Source organism: Vitis vinifera, chromosome 5 (assembly GCF_030704535.1).
Source record: "Vitis vinifera cultivar Pinot Noir 40024 chromosome 5, ASM3070453v1".
NCBI classification, from domain to species: domain Eukaryota; kingdom Viridiplantae; phylum Streptophyta; class Magnoliopsida; order Vitales; family Vitaceae; genus Vitis; species Vitis vinifera.
Genome location: NC_081809.1, coordinates 7,383,513 through 7,404,871, shown reverse-complemented (window position 1 = coordinate 7,404,871; position 21,359 = coordinate 7,383,513). Strand labels below are relative to the sequence as shown.

Here is a 21,359-nt window from a genome sequence, read left to right as displayed (position 1 = left end):
GCAATTGCCACAACGTATTGCGAAGTTAGTTGGCTATTATACTTATCAACAGATCTTAGAATTCATCATCTTTAGTGTGACAACAAAGTCGCCTTACATATTGCGGCCAAACCAATCTTTCATTAATGTACCAAACAAATCGAGATAGATTGTCATTTGGTTCATGGAAAGATCCAACAACAACAACAACAATTAGTTGATAGTTTTACAAAAACTTTTTCAATAGACTTGTTCCATGATTTCCTCGTTAAGATGAGTGTTCAGAATCTTCAAATGTCATCTTAAGGAAGGAATGTTGAGAATATAGGTTTGTCGTAATTCTCTCCCATCGGATTTTGTTGAGAATATAAACTTGTCATAATTCCCTACTAGTAGATTATCCTATTAACCATTAATTCTCTTATTTGATTTCCTATTTTTCATACCTTTCTATTGTATATTCCTTTTCTTTTCCTTCATTTTATTTCCATAGTTAGCAAAGCTACAAAGTTGTGTATATATATTGTAATTTTCAGAAATATAAATAAGAGCTTTTATTTCTTCTCCTCCACTCTCCAAACTTTGTCAAAAGTATATTGTATCTATTCAATTTTCCTGGGAGATTTGAACGACTGTCTGCAATAAATGTTCATTTTATAGGAAATTAATCCTCTTTGTGCCACTCTAACTAAGATGTGATTGTGAATATGAACGTTATGGTAAAGATACATAATGTAATATCATGTCCCCACCTTAGGGGAGGAACTGACAAATTAGGAGATATCAAGTGGAAAACATTTGTTTTCTTTTGTGAGTTCTATTTCTTGTGGGTTAGTCTTAACACCCCACAAATGCTGCTCTTAGAAAGGATCTATTGAAAGTTTGATGTAGTTGAAGGATAGAAACTAGCATTTTCTAGTACACTGGAAACATCATCACATGTGGTTTTTTTCACTGTAAGTTTTTTATTGGTTATTAGCCATATATAATTAGAAATTTGGATGTTACATCTTAGCTATAGGCTTATAGCTTCACAGACATGCCTACACTTTGCACTTGTAGTTGAGTTGGGTTTTTGATAAGTTTGTGTAGTTTTTGCCTATTAGAAAAAGGAGATTGGATTTGAAGCAAAAATATCTCTTGAAGATAATTTTTATTTTTATTTTTTAAAACATTTCTTGAATATACGGTTTCTAAAAATTCTTTTTTTAAAATAAGGCAAAAATCATATAAAGACAATTTTTAAAAATTCTTTAAAATAAAATTAGAGGCTATTTAATTATTTTTTTTAAACAAAAAATTCCAAGCAAGTCTATTTATTTTATTTTTTAAAAATTATAGGCTAAAATTGTTTCTTAAAGAGATGATTCCTTAAAAAAAATCCATGGGGAAAAATCTTCTTTTGAATAGACATTTCAAAAAAATAATTTTAAAGAAAAAAAATGTTTTCATGCTACCTGTTTTTCTTTTTCTTTTTTTAAATAATATTTTAACTAATAATATGTTTTAAGAATAAAATTATTGGAAATATATGTATTGCAAAATTAATTGATTTTATTTACTAAATTTAATTCATCAAAATAATTGTAATTATTTTTGATACATTATTTATAATTATAATATTTATAAAAATATAAATTATGTTTATCATCTCATGTTATTGATTATAAAATATTTAGTCTTTATCTCAGATTTTATCTCTCAATTAATTTAATAAGAATATAAATTAATTTAATTTTATATTCTTTTTTCTTTCTATTATAAATAATAAATATTTTAATTTTTAAATTTTATTTATTATTTTTTGTTTCTTTTTACTTCCACGTTACTTTTTAATATTGTTTTTAAGTAATAATTTTTAATTAGATCACAATTATTTTCAATCAATTTAAAATATTGAGGATAAATAAAATTTTAATTTTAAGGAAATCTCTCCTTCAAAGAATGATTTTTAAGTAAAGTAACAATATTCTTAGTTAAAAATATAATTAAAAATAAGAAAATAGGTAGCAATTATATGATAATATAATTATTATAAATATATGTATTATAAAATTAATAGGATGAAAATTAATATTGAATGATAAAAACTCATAGAAATGTTGAAACAATTCCAACAAACGATAAAAACGAGTAAAAATACATATACTATAATTATTTTATGAAAAAGAATAACATATTGTGGACCCCGCATTTCGGCTCATGCGTTTCCCACTCGAAGGCGAGCTCGATTTTAATTTGAAAAATTTGATTTTATTCATTAAAAAAATGACTTGGAGTCGCCACTTTTTTTTTTTTTTTTTTTAAAAGGGTAAACAAAATAAGAAAGAAAAACCCTAAGTGTGACTCCTTATTTTGGAAAATGCGGTCTGCGAAAAACCGGATCGGGTTCGGGGGTCAGGTTACTTATCGGGAAGGTACGGTAAAAACCGTAGCACCCTTCTAAGTCCCTAAAGTCGGGTCTCTACTAATAAAATGAAGCAATCATGGCAATGGACGAGTAAAACAGTGAATACCCAGAACTATCATGCACATATGAAAATCAAAACATGCATATAGAAATATCAGAATGGGAATAGATACGTACCTGGGTGGCGAGCCACAATGCACTATCAAGAAGTGAGGTTAGCGCACAATTAAGGAATAATTTCGAGCATGTCATAGAGCAAAATAAAATCGATCATGTATGGCAATTAAATCAAACAAACAATCAATCAATCATAAGGAAATCACATATGTTGGGCCCCCACCAAAGCCCGTTTATTTTGCATGAATTAATATCACAGATTCCATTATTCTGGTATTATGAAAACGACATTCATGCTTATTAAAATCAAGAGTAGAAGATTGTTTGAAAACCAGAGTGAAATTAAAACTATTTGAGAGAAAATTGGATTTCTGAAATTTATTTAAAAAATTGGAGTCTCAAAAATTATTTGAAAATTGATTTTTTTTTAATAAAATAATAATAATAATAATAATAATAATAATAATAATAATAATAATAATGATAATAATAAAAAATAAATGTGAAAATTGGAATTTCAGAAATTGAAAATTGGATTAGGAAATTGGAAAATTGGAATTTCGAAAAATTGGAATTAAATTTGGAAATCGGAATTTTTGAAGAAGTATTTAAAAATGGAATTTTAAAAATAAAATAATAATAATAACGAAAATAGTAATTATTAAATAAATAAATGTAAAAATTGAAATTTTAGAAATTGGAAATTAATTTTAAAAAATTTTAAAAATGAAATTTCGGAAATTAGAGTTTTGAATATTAATTTGAGAAAATGAAGTTTGAAAAATTAATTTTAAAAGAATTCAGAATTTTAAAAATTAAATTAAGACATCAATATATGAAAGAATAAAAAAAAGAAAAAAATTTGAGATTGGTAGTGGGTTGGTCTTGCTGGATGATGGAAATTAAAGTATGAAATGCAAGGAAAGTGACTTTTGATATCATGGCTTTTACGGGTAAAAGAAATAGAGAAAATAAAATAAAATAAAAAGCAATGATGAAAATTGGAAATTGAGACTCGATGGCATCCTCATTAAATGCTATAATATTTCTTTTCCTCAATACATGCAAATGACATTGCCCCAATTCCTTCAGTGGCGAGTCCACCTGGAGAAAAACTCCCTAACACCATCACCCGTGCTGCTACTCTCATTGGTGCCCGACTGATTAGCCCCACCACTGGCAAAGCCGCTGCCACCACCACCATGGGCGAGGCTGTCTGCCTCACCCTCAACGCCTCGTACAGACTGGAAGGCTAAGGAGAGGAGAGTGATTAGGACCCAGCAATGGCGGCGCTGGAGGCGTGAGGACTGAGTCTGAGCGAAGAAAAACGAGAGAGAGGAAGATGAAGAAAAACTAAAAGAGCTTCCAAAGCTCCTTCTTTTGGAGGTTGACAACTCTTTTCTTCTCCAGGATTTTCTCGGAGTGGAGTTGGATGATGATATTGAGGGCTTGGAGGGCTGTTTCTTTTGGGATTATCTCAGCCATTGGAGGTGATCTGAGCGCTTTTAGAGAGATAAAAAGACAATGGTAGAGAGTAGTGATGAGTGGTGGCCAAAGATGGTGAAGTTAGACGATGGGTATAGGATAGAAAAAAAAAAGCTTGTGGGAAACGGGTAATAGAGTGAAATCGCCTTTTAGCAAAATCCAAGGGAATAGCAGATATAAAACAATAACACGCAGCCTATAATCACCTCAAATAGCAACAAGCAGATCAAAAGCATAGCCTCAAGTCCACACTCAACCCAGACAATGTAAAGAAGCTAGTGAAAAGCAAAGTAAAGTAATGAAGAAAATGGAGATGCCCCCCGCTCACACTTACCTTTTGATCTCTCTCTTAAAAGAGTTTGTTTTTGCTTTGAGCTGGTTGTGTCTCCTTTGGAAACCCGTTCCCAAAAGCTCCGCCACCCCAGATAAAAATCTCTCCCTGTTCCCTCCTCTTCTCTGTCCTAACTCCCCCTTTTGTCAAGTCCTTTCCCCTCTGGCTCCTTGTGTCTTCCTCAGCAAGCCATCCTCGGCTCCACTGCTACCCGCTGCATTCCGTCTAATCTGGCCGCCCCCATCAGCCTCATTCCCCAGGTGGTCAGAAGAAGAAAAAAAAACATAAAATACCTTCACTCTAAAGGGGGGTCTACACATATGCATCATAAAATTTATAATGTCAATAAGAAATATGCATTTTGAAAATATATACTAATAGCATCAATCATAAATTAATATTAATGTATGTAGAAATTTTATTTCATTGAAAATATGTTATATTTTAATATTAAAAATTAAAACATATTATATTTATAAAATAGTTGAAATTTTAACTAAAACTATCTATATTAAAAAATCTAATTTGAAATTATTGAGATTGCTATTACTCAATTTATATTTAGCTAATTTTCTATTAAAATTATCTTAAATTATTTTAATATATTTATATTCATTTATTTGGGAAACTTAAAAATGCCCAATAAAATTATAAATTTTACTAAAATATTTTTATTGCATTTTGAAAAAAAAAAATCATTCACTTTTAATTAAGATTTCATATAAAATATTTTATTTGAAATTTTATTTATAAAGTTTTGTTAACAAAATTTTTTGACATCTTTTGTGGTGAATATATTTAAATTATAAAAATTATTGCATTTATCTTATAAAAATAATTTTTATGCAATATTTGTATTTTATGAAATACTAAAAAAATTATTTTTATTAATTGTTTTAATATTTTAGTGATTTTCGATTACTATATCGTGGATTTTAAAAAAGAAATGGACCAAAAAATATATAAGGTCTAGATTTACAAATCATCTTTAAATTCCTCAAATGAATGTTAAGATAACCTTTCGAAATTATAAATTACAAGAAGAGATCTATATGGAATCACCTAAAGGGTTTATTACTCCTGGATAAGAGAAAAAGGCATGCTAGTATGTTTATAACAAACTTGTTAAATATTTTTATGGATTATAACAAGCACAAAATAGTAATATTGGAAATTTGACAATATTATGATGTCAAATGGCTTAAAGATGAATGAATATGATAAATGTATTTAAAAGCACACAAAATAATTATGTAATAGTATGTACATGGATGATATGAAAATTTTAGGTAATAATAATGATATCATTAAAGCTATCAAGAAAATGTTGATCAATCAATTTAATATGAATGATATGAGTATAGAAAACATCACATTAGGATTTAAAATCTCTAAGATGTTTGGGGTTCTAGTGTTATCTCAATTACATTGAGAAAGTACTTAAAAAAATATAATAAGCATGAAGATATTCTAGTAAAAAGACACCAAAGAATTTAAATATGCACTTAGGTCGGTTTTTTTTTTTTTTTTTAACTTACTTCTAATAAAACTTAATTGTGCTTGGTAATATTAAGAATTAAGTTATTTATTTATTTAATATTTTATTCTATTAAGTATTAAAAAATAAAGAAAAATTAACATGGTTCTTTTAGCATTTATAAAAAGCTAAATATTTTGATTTTTTCTATTCAATAAAAAAATAAGAAATAAGTAATAAGTCAACAAAAAGTATAAAAAAAAAAAAAAAAAAAAATCTAAAATCTAAAAGTAAGTTGTTTTTAGCAAAAAGCTAAAAAAAAAACACTACCTTAGTTAAAAATATTGATCAAACCATATCCACACAATTAATAAATTGAATAGATTTACAAACAATTCGAGAAAAGATTATTGAAAGACATAAATATTGGGTTCTTATATAACTAAGATACACTCTAAATTATTGACTGCATTATAGAAAATATCTAACTACACTTGAAAGACTTTTAGTGATGCAAATTGGAAATTTGATACAAAGGACAACAAATCCACCAATGGATATGTAAGGAGGTGTTGCATTACAAAATCCTTAAAATAAATATGTATTGCCAAACTCACAATGGAATATGAATCTAGAGGTATAGACAAAGCAAAAGAAGAAATATGATGGTTTCACGATTGTTTATAAGACAAATTACATACTGACTAGAACCAAGTCTTTGTGATTGAAATTAATTTGAAACATCAAACATGTGGTAACAAGGATTAATGACAATGGGACAAGTTTGGGATGGAGCACCCCTATCCCAATCTTATCCCAATTATATAATTATTTCTCATCTCTATCCCAAACCTAGGGTGGGTAAATGAATCGTCATTCCCATTTATAAAAAAAGATAGTAATTGTGTCACCACCCTGTCCCTTCTAATTATACCTTTGACTCTCATGGGTCTGTTCCTTATGTGACATTAATTCCTAAAGCCCTTATGCTAGTCTCGTCATTGCCATTATTCCTCTCATTAACATCGTTTGCATTGGTGTCACCTCCAAAGTAGTTGTTTTCCGCTTCGTCAAACTCACTAGCTTTGTTATCAAATTTGTCACATTCAAAAACTAAGGCTCCAGCATTGGTGAAGACACTTGAGATATTTTCTACACTTATGCATTCATCTAAATAGCCTCGGATGCCTTCAAAGTTGTTGTTGCCAACTCCAATATTGTCAAAATCTCTAGTGCCATGAAATTCACCATTTTTTGTTGTCTCCAATACCATAGAAAGGTGCTAATTGTAGAAAGCATAAGAGTTAATCCTAACAAGGACTAGGGCAAGTGTTTGAAGGTGAAAGAATTTTTGGGGATTTTCTAATATATTTGAGGGGTAGGGACAAGGTAGCACAAGGCAAAGTCCATAACCACCTCGAACTCAACTCCAAGTTTTGAAATTTTCCTCAAACTCATTCACTTTCCCATACTCATCACAATAGGGTTAAGGCCATATGCCACCATTAATTTTATCGATGATGAACCTCCAATAATGGTTAAATTGATCATTAGAACTAGGATTTTACTCAGATTAAGCAAGAACGTCTAAGGAAGTGGTGATTGGTAAGTAATAATCAATAAGTGAGTGTTTGATAAATCAATTTAATGACTTAATATGATTTAATAATCTAATTTAAGTTATTAAGTAGAATAAGTATTATCAATAACATAACTTAATAGACTTTTTTTGGCAAAATAGTCATTTTATAAAAACAAATGTAAGGTTTAACCATTTTAAAAAACTTATGTTCAAACTAAGCCCTTTACTACCACGTAAGAGCAATGTCATATATATATTTTCAAATTTTAAGTTAAAGCCTCAATTGCTAACTCAGACTTCATTTTTAAACTAAACTCGCAATTAGCAATTGAAACTTCATTTTTGAATTAAAGTCTTAATTGCCAATTGAGACTTCATTTTTGAAATAAAATCGTAATTGACAATTGATGCTTCATTTTTAAATTGAAACCTCAATTGTCAATTGAGACTTTATTTTAACAATATTAAATTACAAATTATTATTGAAATTTAAAATATAGACTTTAATATTAAAAAATTTATATATTTAAACTTAAACTTAAATATCTAGCATTACTTCAATAAAGATAAATTGATAAATATAATAATAAAATGAATATTTTATTTATCAGTAAATTAATAATCTTAAAATAATAAAGTTATATGACATATAAATAAGATATAAAATTATATAATTTATTAATTTAAAATATTTAATTTGTTGTATTTTTAAGATTTTTTTTTTTTGTATTTTGACAAATTTATTTTTATTGGGATAATAGTATACTCTTAAATTTTCATATACAGATTTTTTTTATTATTTTAAATCATATGTTTATAATTTTGCGTAAAAGAATTATTAATTGTACACACACAACATATATGTCTTGAAGATATATTTCAAAATTAGTTAATGAAATTAATTAAAAAAAGTGTACTACAAAATGTAATTTTTAGTAGTTTCATCAAAGTCACAAAAAATACCCACTAAACATGTATATAGTAGAAAAAAAAAAGTATATAATCCTACATGCCTTCACAAGAGAGAACCTGTGTATAATTGATACTGTCCTTTTTGGTCCCCTCTCTATTTAATGTTATATCTTATTTCTATGTCATATAACTTTATTATTTTAAATTTATTAATTTATTGATAAATAAAATATTAATTTATTATTATATTTATCAATTTATCTTTATCGAAGTAATATTAGATCCTTAAGTTTAAATATATAATTTTTTTATTATTAAAATATATATTTTTAATTTCAACAATAATTTGTAATTAAATTTTAAAGTAAAAAAATAGTAATAATAACTTAAGCCTCAATTATCAATTGAGATTTCAATTAAAAAATGAAACCTTAGTTGACAATTGAGGTTTCTATTGAAAAATAAAACCTCAATTGTCAATTACGGACAAATGAAGCCATAATTGACAATTGTGACTTCAACTTAAATTTAGAAAAAAAAACTATGTTTTATGATATTACTCTTGAATGACAATAAAGGGATTAGTTTAAATATAAGTTTTATAAAAGGGTTAAATCTTATATTTTTTTTCCATAAAAGGGCTATTTTGAAAACCCTAACTTAAAGTAAAAAGTAGCTTTAAATATTAAATCAAAATAATTTATTTATTCTTTTCCCCAAACATCTTTTACCTCATAGCTTTAAATATTAAATCAAAATAATTTATTTATTCCTTTTCCTAAATATCTTTTACCTCATATGTCCATACTTAAAACAAACATGACTTTACACCTAAACTCATTTTCTATTGTATATATATTTTTATCTTATACATCTATAATATATACTTCACAAATAAATTTATTATTTAAAATTAGTCAAAGTAAATATGAATTAAAATTAATGAAGGTAAATATATTCATTTAATAATTTATAATAAATTTTATCAAACAACTTTAATACTTAAAGTAAACTTTAGGAAAAAAAGTTTAAAAAAATTAAGAAATTAAGTTTAAATTAATAACTCAAAAATACTTTAATTTAAATCGTTAAGTAAAAAGTATTAACCTTCATCTCACACTCTTAAAGCTTGGCATAGGCAGAAATGATATGAATCCATTGCTCATTTCTAAATGGCACTGTTTTCTACTCTCTTTAAGTCTTACCGCCTTCTTTTTGCTTATTTCGCGCCAGAATGTTAATAAAATCCGTAAAATAAAATGAAGAAACCGCCAAATTGAATGAGATTAAAGCTTTCGCGCCAAACACCCAAATCCCTCAACATATATTGATCTATCTGACACAAAGACCTCAAATCTTTTCTGTTTTTTCTCTTCAATTTCTCACTTTCTTAATCAATCTTTTGGTTTCAATCCTACTCCAGTGTTTGGTTTTTTCCTTGATTACAAGATGGATTGCAATGCATCCGAAGACGATGGCAACATCCGAAAGATTAGATCTGTTTCAGGGTTCGATTCGCTCGAATCCGATAGCCTTCATGCGTTTCGGCAATGCAACAACGACCCAGATGCCGCCCTAAATTTCGACCGTGATGCCCCTCCGGTAACGGTTAAACGGACCATTACAAGTACTGGAGCCAGGATTCTTACTCAGATTAAGCAAGAGAAGTCTGACGAAGTGGAAGGAGCGGAGTTCCTTCATGGGTTGAAAACGAAGATCAAAGTAAAAGAAGAACCCGATTTGAATGTTGACGGGATTTTTGAAAAGGAGGTGGGTTCAAACCCGCCCCAGGTGGATCGGACTTGGGCGTTGGTGCCTCATAAGGAAATCATGAAAATGTCCTTTGATGAGTTCCTTCGAGCTACGGATGCCCACGTTGAACGAAAGGACCTTGAACGATCAGAAGAGGCTCAAGGGCATCATGGGTTGAAGGACAAGATCAAAGTAAAGGAAGAGCTTGATGTGGGGTTACTCGGCTCAGATAGCATTCGATCATTGGTCAAAAGACCGCCTGATGGATTTCTCGAATCCTATGATGATTTTGTCAAGCCAAAACGTACCAAAGATGAACATCGCAAAGAAAACTCACAATGGCATCCTGGGTTAAAGGAGAAGATCCAAATAAAGGAAGAACTTGATGCGACGTTACTGGGTACAGATTCTGCCAGAAATGAGAACTCAGGAATGCGGGGTGATAGCTTTGTCCAATCAAGGAACGGAAAAGTTATATCTGATGGCAACGGCCGCAATACTCAAAGTGTTCCTTATCACAATCCTCAGAAACCCTTTAATGTGAAGAAAGAGACAGCTCAATTTCTTCCTTATGGCAATCCTCAGAAAAACTTCAATGTGAAGCAAGGGAAAATTGAGGATAGACCAGTTACTTCTGTTTTGGTGGAGGATGGGGATTTTCCAGAAGAACCAGATTGGTTTTTGGTGGGGAGGACCCCCATTATAGGTCTTTCCACCACCAAAGGGAGGAAATTGGTAGACAATGAGATAGTCCATTTTTCTTTTCCTTCTGCTGATTTGAGAAATAAATGTAACTCAAAATGGGTTGCGAAGGCTGCTTCTGCAGCGTCTGCTATAGTTCGCTTCTCAACCAAACGTTCTGGAGAGGTTTCCTCTTATTCCATTTTCTGTGCCACTTCATTTTTTCTTGTTCATTCTTGAATACATTTTATATCCTCTTGGAGATTGCAGTTTACTTATGTTTTTGCTTTGCCATGCTTTCAGTGTTCAGTCAAATATATCCTGGGTTTTTATTATATCCATTTGTTTGAAATTCTAGTGTAATGCTCCGAATGCTTAATTTCATTTCCAGATTGGTAGGCTGCCAATGGAGTGGACAAAGTGCATTATTCCACTGGTAAATTCTTCAAAGGTTAAGGTACTTGGTCGATGTGTAGCTGCACCAATAATTCTTCGATTGATGCAGGAAATAGTGTTGTATGTTAGGTAAATTTTAAATTTGGCTATCTGAATATTTTGTTTTTGAAATTTAAATACATTTTTTTTTCTCTAAGTGGATTTGATTGTTTGATTCAACTAGCTTTTGCTAAAATTTTGTGGGTGTCTTCTTCTGTTTTGCAGCTTTTATATTCACCAGTCAGTCTTCACTGAGGGGAATAAGTCTTCATGGAGGCTAGATGCGGCCCCAAACATTGACTCCACAGTTTACCCTCTGCCAACTCTGTTCAAACTGCTGCAAATTAAACCATTTCAGGAGGTACACTCATGATCTGTCTTTCTATTGGTCCTGCGGAAGTTTAAAATAAGTCTTATCGTTGTTAGTTTCTAATGTTAAATGTATATTGTCTATGTTCTGCTTTAAACAGGCTGAATTCACCCCAGAGGAACTTGATTCAAGGAAACGTAAACTAAATCTAGAGGTACATATGGTTGTTTTCATGTTCATTTTCTGTTGTGTGATCCCAGCTCCCAAAGTCGTAGGTCATGAGCTGCTGCTACCTTATAGTTTCTGTTAGTGATCTTTGAGTGGTGGTGTATTCATGCATGTTTTACAAGAAAATTTTCTTCTGATGAGCAAAACAGGGTGATACAGATGAAGCTCCATCAATGTTGCCTATAGTGAAACAAAAAAAGGGTTGCCAACAGTATCCTGAACAAAACAATGATGAACAGGCTCTCTCAGAATCATCTCTAAATAAGCTTGTTGGGGCTGCAGATCAATATAACTTGGAGGTATAACTGACTAAATGCTTATAATATGATTTTAGGAATTTGAATGAGTTTGGTCCTTAATATCCATATCTAATTCTCTCATCTCTCTCTCAATTACATAGGAGATGGAGTCCCCAAGTACACTCATGTGTGATTTAAGGCCCTATCAGAAACAAGCTCTCTACTGGATGTCTGAATTGGAGAAGGGAAGTGATGCTGAGCAAGCACCAAAAACTCTTCACCCATGCTGGGCTGCCTATCAAATATGTGATGAGTATGCTTTCATTTCCTTTTTGTTTTTTGTCTTTATTATTTTGGCAATTTAGAGTATGGCACATTGGTTTTGGTGAAATAGCCTTAACCATGCTACATGGCAGGAGGGCTTCTGCAATCTATGTGAACATCTTCTCAGGAGAAGCAACTACACAACTACCCACAGCAATACATATGGCAAGAGGAGGAGTATGTCTGTCCTGTGCCCCTTTATTTTCATTTCAGTTTGACTTGCATTCTGAGATGATTATGATTGTAATTGCTTCACCATCTTTTTGGAATAACAGTACCATGTGGTCATTCTATGACACCTCTTTGGTACCACTGCAATTAAATATAAGACCATTAAGTTTGAAGAAGGTACTTGACAGTTTCAATGGAATTAGTATCAGCAAATGATATATATATTGTTTTTTTGTTACTTTATTGCTTACTATTTGGTAACTTTGGACATGGACTTCTATGATTGGTTGCGTTTGAGAGCTATGGTACCCATCTGGTACCAGTGTGTTTTCCTATAGCATATGCTCTCCTAACTTGGTAATTATTTATGTAGATTTTAGCAGATGCAATGGGGCTAGGGAAGACTGTGATGACAATTGCCCTAATACTGGCAAGACCAGGCAGGAGAAGCTCTGGTGTCCATAAACTCCTCACTGAAGCTGCAGATGATACTGAAGAAGCAGAGAAAAATACTGACTCTCACACAAAGGCCCCATTAAACGTAAAAGGCGGAACTCTTATTGTTTGTCCCATGGCCTTGTTAAGTCAGTGGAAGGTGAGATCCTGTTTTTGTGAAGGGAAGAAAAATAGTGAAATTCTGACACTCTTAGATTCAAAATTATGAAATGCTACTATGCTTCTTTTCTTTAAAAAATATTTTATTAAGTTCAATAATACCTCAGGATGAGCTGGAAACACATTCAAAGCCAGAAAGTATTTCTATTTTTATCCATTATGGTGGAGACAGAACCAATGACCCAAAGGTGATATCAGAACATGATGTGGTCTTGACAACATACGGTGTCTTAACTTCAGCTTATAAGAATGTAAGAATTACTGTTTTTCATGATGACCATTTACTCCCATTCTTGCATCAACAAAATCCATTTATACCAATTCTTGTTTGCCTTTTTTTGCACCTAGCTTGTTTGTTTATGTTCTCTATTTAATTTTTACTTTCCTTTTTACTCTTTCTAATTCAACCATGCAAAGTTTGGTACAGGATGAAAATAGCAGCATTTTCCACAGAGTTGAGTGGTATAGGGTGGTGTTAGATGAAGCCCACACTATTAAATCCTCAAAGACCCTCAGTGCTCAGGCTGCTTTTGCATTACCTTCGCATTGCAGGTGGTGCCTGACGGGTACTCCCCTTCAGGTTTGTCTTGTTCTTTCTCTTGTGTGTGGGTACTGGGTCACCATCACAGTTATGAGGACACATGGGATTGTTGAATCAAATAGTGTCTTCCATACTATATTATGCTTTTCACAGTTACTTATTAACTATTGCATTAGGATTCACTAAGCAATGCCATTAGTTAGTCCAAAGTTGAGGAAAGAGTAGGTCTTATTGGTTGATTGTTTCATATTTATTTAGGAAAAATTGTTTGTTCTCTATTGCTGCAGAATAATTTGGAAGATCTCTACAGCCTCCTATGCTTCTTGCATGTTGAGCCATGGTGTAACTGGGCTTGGTAAGACAATTTTTAGTGTGCAAAACAGTAGTGATTTTGAGTTGGACTACTGGGTGTTTTGCTCATATCCTGATTTGTTATTTTATCTTGCAGGATTGAAATATTAATATAATTTTACCTTTGTTCAGGTGGTACAAATTGATCCAAAAGCCTTATGAGTGTGGTGATCAGAGAGGGTTGAGGTTAATTAAAGCTATTTTGAGACCGCTGATGCTGAGGAGAACAAAGGACACAAAGGATAAAGAAGGAAGGTAATAATTTGCAGTTCCTTTATATCCTTTTCTTTATTTGTGCAATTATTCATTTAGTTTTTAGTTGAGCAAGATCCTTTTTTTTAAAAAAAAAAATTGTATTTTGATTATTTTTTTTGCTGTTGATGTAATTTTAGGCCCATACTCGTTCTTCCTCCAACTGACATTCAAGTCATCGAGTGTGAACAATCAGAAGCTGAACATGATTTTTATGATGCCCTTTTCAAGAGATCTAAAGTGAGTTAAAGAGGATCGATTTATTATCACCTTCTCCCTAGGGCTGAGAATGAACCTGCATTTTGATGACCAAAGTTTTGTTCTCAAAAATCTAAACATTCCCAGTTCTTTTAAAATCTATACAAGTATAGGCCTTTTTCTTCATACTGAAATTTATATATTGGCATGCAATTCAAACAGGTTCGGTTTGATCAATTTGTTGAACAAGGCAGAGTTCTTCACAACTATGCGTCTATCCTTGAGCTACTACTTCGACTGAGGCAATGCTGCAACCACCCATTTCTTGTTATGAGGTGGGAATGGAGTCCCTAGTTAATTATAGACATAATACTCCTTTTATTTTCCTTTGTTTTTTTAATGTGTTCAGTTTTGAGAATGTGCAGCCGAGGTGATACACAACAGTATGCAGACTTGAGTAAGCTTGCAAGAAAGTTCCTTGAAAACAATCCTTGCTCTGACACTTCAAATCACTCCATTCCTACCCGGGCATTTGTTGAAGAGGTCGTTGGGGGAATTAGACGGGGTGAAAATACAGAGTGCCCTATATGCCTAGAGTCTGCAGATGACCCAGTGCTCACACCATGTGCACATCTGATGTGCAGGGAATGCCTACTTTCAAGCTGGAGGACCCCCTTGAGTGGGCTATGCCCAATATGTCGGAAACTGCTAAAAAAAACAGATCTCATAACATGCCCATCAGAAAACCGATTTAGAATTGATGTTGAGAAGAACTGGAAGGAGTCTTCAAAGATCTCTGAACTTTTACATTGCTTGGAGCGTATTTCCCAGTCAAGAATTGGTGAGAAGAGCATTGTGTTTAGCCAATGGACTTCATTTTTAGATCTCTTGGAGATCCCATTGAGAAGGAGAGGAATCGGATTCTTAAGGTATGATGGAAAAGTGGTTCAGAAACAGAGGGAGAGGATTTTGAAGGAGTTCAGTGAGACTGAAGAGAAAACGGTAGGGCTTCAGACAATAGCAAAACTCAAAATTCTCTACTTAAAACAATTTTGGAGGTTTCGCTGCTTTGTTAAATAGTTAACTAAATCTTTTTCCCATTTCAGGTATTGCTAATGTCACTGAAAGCCGGTGGTGTCGGCTTAAATCTAACAGCAGCCTCCAATGTATTCCTAATGGTACATTCTTCCATCTTTTCTTCTGTTGGTTTTTTCCTTTTTTGTAATCAACATCCTTTCCCCTCCTTGATATCAATTTTGCTACATTGAAAATGTAGGATCCCTGGTGGAACCCTGCAGTAGAGGAGCAAGCGATAATGCGAATTCACCGCATTGGACAAGAGCGAACAGTTCGTGTCAGAAGATTTATTGTGAAGGTCAGAGCTGTCATCTTCTTATTCTTGTTATCAGTCTTAATTTGAATGAAATTGAACTTTGATAATGGATATGGTAACATTGATGTTGAGAATTGGAGCAGGACACGGTGGAGGAACGGATGCAGCAAGTGCAAGCAAGGAAACAGCGCATGATCACCGGAGCCCTCACCGATGAGGAAGTTCGAACTGCCAGGATTGAGGAGCTCAAAATGCTGTTCAGATGATCCATCCATTCTTATATTTATGTAAACATAGAGTAGAAGATTAGATAATATTATAGCAATTTATATTTCTATATATGTATGCATTAAAGGGGCTTCTCTATGTATAGACCCAAGAGCCCAAATTTTGTAAATGTTCTGCCTTGGCGCTGAAATTCCAACCTTTCAAAACAATTGAATCTGGTAAGGCTGAAAGGGTAAGAGCGTGCCTGCTGCGGGGTTGATTGTTTGAATTAAGAAAGACGACGAGTATTCCAAAATAATATTTTGACTAAGTGGGATAAAACTTCAAAAATTCAGAAGGGAGAAAATTGAATCTTTGTTGGTCAGCAAAGGCAAAAAGTAGGATTGGTTGAGAAATATTGAATGTAGTTTGATATTTTATTCAACGAGGAGCCAAATAAGAGAAGGGTGAGATCCGAATATTCCAAGATAAGCCGCAGGACTCTTCCACAAGTTTGACCGCCGCATCTTTGTGATTGGTCGGTGGAGATTAGAGGAAAGATTATAAGGTTCACCACAAGTTTTCATTATTAAACGTGGGTTTGAGAGAAATGAAAGTAAAGGTGAGGGAATGGTCAAAACCCAGTGGAAGTGAAGTGAACGGCTAATGGGTTTGGGTGTGGGCGAAGCGTCAAAGACGCCATCTTTCTCAACTCTCAGCTCGTCTATTTGACGGTGGCGTTCGTTGGAGACAGTTGAGTTTCCCTGAATTGGTCTCCGGCTGAATTCCCCTGGGTCGGCTCTGCTTCAGGTTGCATTTACTGTATTGTCCCTCTTTCCTCATTAATTTATACCCTCATTCACCAAAGCCTCCAGCTCCATGGTTTGGCTTCCTTGTTCGTTTGCCTCCTTTCATTACGGCAAAAATTTAAATCACTTCTGGAATTTGTTCTATCAGATTCATATACTTCAGTCAGCATTGTATTAAAGAAACTAATGAATTACTATTTTTGTTGCCCTATTTAAATAATGGAATTCGTAATATTGATATTTTAGACTAAAATATGAGATAATGTTTTCTTAAACTTATTTTAAAAATTATTTATAAATTAAGGAAAAAAACAATTTTTTTTTGGTTATTTTCTCAACTAGGTAAGTTGCAATTTTTAAATAATAAAAAATATTTAAAAAAGACCTATTAAGGTTTTTAAGAATTCTGAAAGTGATTCTAAAAAACACTTTTAATATTTATAATACTTAAAAAATTTTATCATTCAAATATTATAAATACTATAAACATTTTCTAAAATTACCTCCAAATGGACTTTAAAATTAATTTTTAATATTCATATTTTTAAATATTTTTAATTTAATATAAAATAAAATTTATGATTTTATTATAATATTAACATTCATATTTTACCAAAAATTATTTATTTTTAATTTTAAAATTATTTTTTTAATAAGGCTATAATTAAATTTAGTTGTATTAATATAAACTAAATTTATAAATTGAATAATAATATTTTGAAACTAATAATAATTAATAGTAATTTATTTAAAATGAATTTTAAAGAAAGGAAGTTCAATTTTTTTATAAAAAAAAATATATGTAAATAAACCAAATTTTAGATCAATTTTGATTCAAGAATTTATTTTATTAATTAGATCAGTTTTTAAATTCTAAATTACTCTTACAATTGGTAAACTTGTTAATTTGTTATTTCTTGATATTAATTGGTTGATTTTTTTAGTTTTAAATATTTTTAAAATTTATTATACTCATTAATAAATTCAATGCATTAAATGTCATTTGATTTGATTTCAATTTATTTCTATTAAACTCATTAATAAATTGAACATGTTTTTTTTCTTTATTTATTAGGAATTTATTTGCTTAAAAAATTTCTTAAAATATAATTATGAGCATAAAAGAAGCCAATAAAGTTATTTGAGATATAAGTTTTGGTCAATAATTAATAATTAGATGATTTTTTAATTTCAAATTATGTTTAAAAATTAACAAATATTAGCATTAAATTTCATTTCATTTGGAATTTGTTTATGCAATAAAAAAAATTAAAGAACTCAGAAGAAAAGAAATTATATTTGAGGATTTTAGGTATCCAATTGTGGAAAAAGAGTGAAAGAGAAAGGAAATCGCTTCAATATTTGTTTTTCTTGATGTTTTCCTTTTAAAATTTCTTTTGCAATTCTCTCTTTTTTTTCTTCTAAAAAATAATTGAAAATAACTTCTAATTATTCTTTGAAAATTTTTCTTATTCACTTTATTTTTGAAAACTATTTCCAAAAAATAATAGCTAAACAACATAATAATTTTAAAATAGTTTATTATTTTTAAATCACATAACGAAATTAAGTACAAAGTTTTTTTTTTTGTCTCGTATAATTATTTGCATATAAAGAATATGATTGAGACATAATTTTTGATAAATTATTGAATCTTTATATAAAATATTTAAAATAAATAAAATGAGTTTGAAGTAATATATAAAAATAATTTATTAATTTTAAATTTATTTTTTATTTTCTCATAATTTTTACTCTTATTTTCCTTTTCCCACATTTCCCCCCAAAATTTCCAAAAATTAAATATAATCTTACATCTTTAGTCTTAGAAAATAATGATTTGAAAAAATTGAGGCATCAAACAAATTTTATCAACTCAAATTTAAAATTTTTAAAAAATAAATTTTAAAGATATAAAGTAAATTTATCTTCTCTATCTCTTTTGCCTATGGGAAAGGAATAATCAGAGGAAACCTACCTGAAATTAATGATTTGTATGTTATTTTGTTTGGAATCGACCGTGTTAGAACTTAGAAGAATATAGGGACAATTTGGCCAACTAACAAAAAATAATTGAAAAGGTTGAGCAATCTTTCTCAAGAAGCTGGAGATGGGGTTGTCTAAAAGGCCAGCCCTTTGACTACTATGCCCCCTTTGACCATTATTGGACCAGCAAAACGTGTAAACCACACGAACCTTTAACCTATCCTCTCTATATATACCCACCACATTTCTGTTCGCCCTAAGCCAACCTACTCTCCGGACTTCTCTCTCCTGTCCTCTTCTACGCCTCTAAAATCTTATCTCCTTCTATTCTGAGTCCATGGCCGACACATCTCAAACCAGACCCAGCGCTGGAGTTAACCGCCGTCCTCCCAGCAGGCTCCAACGCAGAGCTCCCTCCTCTTTGCAGATCAGTCCGGCAGCCGATTGGAAAGTTGCGATACCGCTATTGTCGCCGCTGGCCACATCGCCGTCCTCGCCGAAACTGATTGATCGGACGGCGGAGGTGAAGCCTAAAGAGGAGCCGCGGCAGATGAAGGAGGGGGAGAAGCCAGTGTTCAAGAAGTGGCAGCACCCAGCGGCTCCGTTCTGCTATGAGCCGGCGTCGTTTGTACGGTCGTTCGTGCCGGTGTAGATCAATCGGCGCTGGTTATTATCAGATCTTATCGGTGTGGTGGTTAACAACTCTGATCAGCGGCACTCAGTTTTTACATTTTCCTACAATTGATCTTATCCTTGTGCATATAAACCTAATTTGGCACATACCTTTTTTATTCTTCCTTTCCAATTTTCATGTATGACATATTACTAACAAATTTGACAAATTCTTCATTTATTCTTTCGGAATTTCATTAAACTTACCCTTCACAGCTACAAGGTGGGAGAAGCAAAATGAAATTCCAGAAAATGACAAGTTCCATTCCGTCTGTGTTTCTGAATTTTAAGTGGCTGGGAAATCATTGAGATTGGAAGGGTGATTTCTCTGGTAATTGGAATAATCTGAATGTTGAGTAGGGTGAATTTTCACACAAACGTATCAATCTAATTGAGGCAATTGAGTTGTTGTGTTTACTGTCCATTTGACTATCTCGGACTCCAAATTTTGTTAGCACAAATAAGAACTTTTGTTTTACAAATATTGAAGAGAAAAAGTAGAAGTCACTTGAGAATATATCTACAGCTTATTGACGAAAAATAAATAAATAAATAAATGTACAAGAAAATTTTAGGTGAATTTAGATTTATCCAATATATGAAAAAACTTTTTATACGGGTAAAAATAGGATTGGTAATATTTTCCTAATTTTTATATTAATTTTTTTTTAAATAATAATAAACTTTTCTAATAAAATTAGACTCAAACATCAAGATGCCAATAAAATTAATCAAATAAATATAGAAATTTTTATTAAACTTAAAGATAATATCTTTTATTTTTTTAAAGTTTCGAAGAGTAAAGTATAAACCGATAAGATCTAAATATGCACATGATATGATATACTTGATTAAATTTTTTGATAGGCATGTTTTCGTTACTTATAACAAAATGCTATTTACAATATGTTAAAGAAAAATTTTAAGGTATGAAATGAGAGATTTAGGTTGTTGAAATAAATGAAATTAAGATATGGTAAAAAAAAAGTCAAAATATACATAAAGAGATAAAAAATTGGATACATGACGACATCTAATTGATGATTCATTTTTAGTAAGAATCAAAATATACATAATGAAATAAAAAATTGGATACATGACATCACCGAACTGATGATTCATTTTCAGTAAGAACCTAAAAATATCGTTCTATACTATAATGAATCCCTATATTCAAAAAGAGGCATGACCAAGTCTAATATGAAAACCCGGGCCCTAATTTCAAAATATGGAAAGAAGGAGCATGCTAAGTCTAATCTGAAAACTTGATAAGTTGTTTTATTATAAGAAATGATTGATCGAGGAGGAATATGACGAAAGAAGGGGTATGCTAAGTCTAATCTGAAAACTTGGTAAATTGTTTTATTATGATAAATGATTGATCACGGAGGATCCATTTTCTTTCTCCTCCCCAATTATTAAAAATAAATAATACAACAGGGACTATAATCGCAGACGATACGTTCCCTGTCACTTTCAGCACCGCCCATATGGCTATTATCTAGCAATTAGTTGATGTGATCCAATTGAATGGTCAGACCCCGACAAAGCACAAAAAGGCTCGCAACAACAAGGGATTCAAAGTAAAAAGTACTACAAAAATAACAAGAAAATATTATGTTTATGGAAGGCATATAAGAGCTGCGATGCTTCCATTGGAAAAAAGACAGCACACGGATTTGAATGATGGGTGGCCCTCAGTCAATCATTTGTTATTCCTTCATTTCTTTTTCCCATTGTAAGAAAGGTATTTACATAAAGCAGGCAATTGAAAATTACTCTCCTAACCTCTCGCCAGGGGAAGCCAGTTGGCTCCACCTCCTATGGTTCCCATTCAAAACCAAATCCAAAGTAGTCCGAAAGAAAAGATTTTGTGATGGGTAGTTCTTCAGGACCATATTGGGAACGAGAGGTGTAAGGTCGCCCAAGGAAAGCATAGGATTCGGGGACAAGGTTTGACCA

General features: G+C 31.4%; 2 protein-coding genes across 2 annotated transcripts; both read left to right on the top strand.

The window, feature by feature from the left end:
* Positions 1-9,486: 9,486 nt before the first annotated feature.
* Positions 9,487-16,160, top strand: LOC100264745 (DNA repair protein RAD5B). The gene is made up of 18 exons (XM_002280778.5): positions 9,487-10,912; positions 11,118-11,251; positions 11,387-11,522; positions 11,632-11,685; positions 11,849-11,998; positions 12,100-12,251; positions 12,355-12,439; positions 12,807-13,028; positions 13,156-13,299; positions 13,476-13,628; positions 13,877-13,944; positions 14,073-14,195; positions 14,333-14,432; positions 14,613-14,725; positions 14,816-15,392; positions 15,497-15,568; positions 15,667-15,765; positions 15,867-16,160. The coding sequence occupies exons 1-18, from the start codon at positions 9,743-9,745 to the stop codon at positions 15,987-15,989; spliced, it is 3,675 nt and encodes a 1,224-aa protein (XP_002280814.1). The 5' UTR covers positions 9,487-9,742; the 3' UTR covers positions 15,990-16,160.
* Positions 16,161-18,967: 2,807 nt separating this feature from the next.
* LOC100244146 (uncharacterized protein At4g14450, chloroplastic) lies at positions 18,968-19,581 on the top strand. The gene has a single exon (XM_002284495.5). It carries the CDS (start codon positions 19,063-19,065, stop codon positions 19,375-19,377), a length of 315 nt encoding a protein of 104 aa, XP_002284531.1. The 5' UTR covers positions 18,968-19,062; the 3' UTR covers positions 19,378-19,581.
* Positions 19,582-21,359: the final 1,778 nt, after the last annotated feature.

Bases quoted from the DNA above. Each gene is read 5' to 3' on its own strand.
- LOC100264745 (XM_002280778.5), top strand. From the start codon at position 9,743: ATGGATTGCAATGCATCCGAAGACGATGGCAACATCCGAAAGATTAGA. The intron at 14,196-14,332 runs GTAATAATTTGC...ATGTAATTTTAG, and splicing joins ACAAAGGATAAAGAAGGAAG to GCCCATACTCGTTCTTCCTC. The intron at 15,569-15,666 runs GTACATTCTTCC...TTGAAAATGTAG, and splicing joins CCTCCAATGTATTCCTAATG to GATCCCTGGTGGAACCCTGC.
- LOC100244146 (XM_002284495.5), top strand. From the start codon at position 19,063: ATGGCCGACACATCTCAAACCAGACCCAGCGCTGGAGTTAACCGCCGT.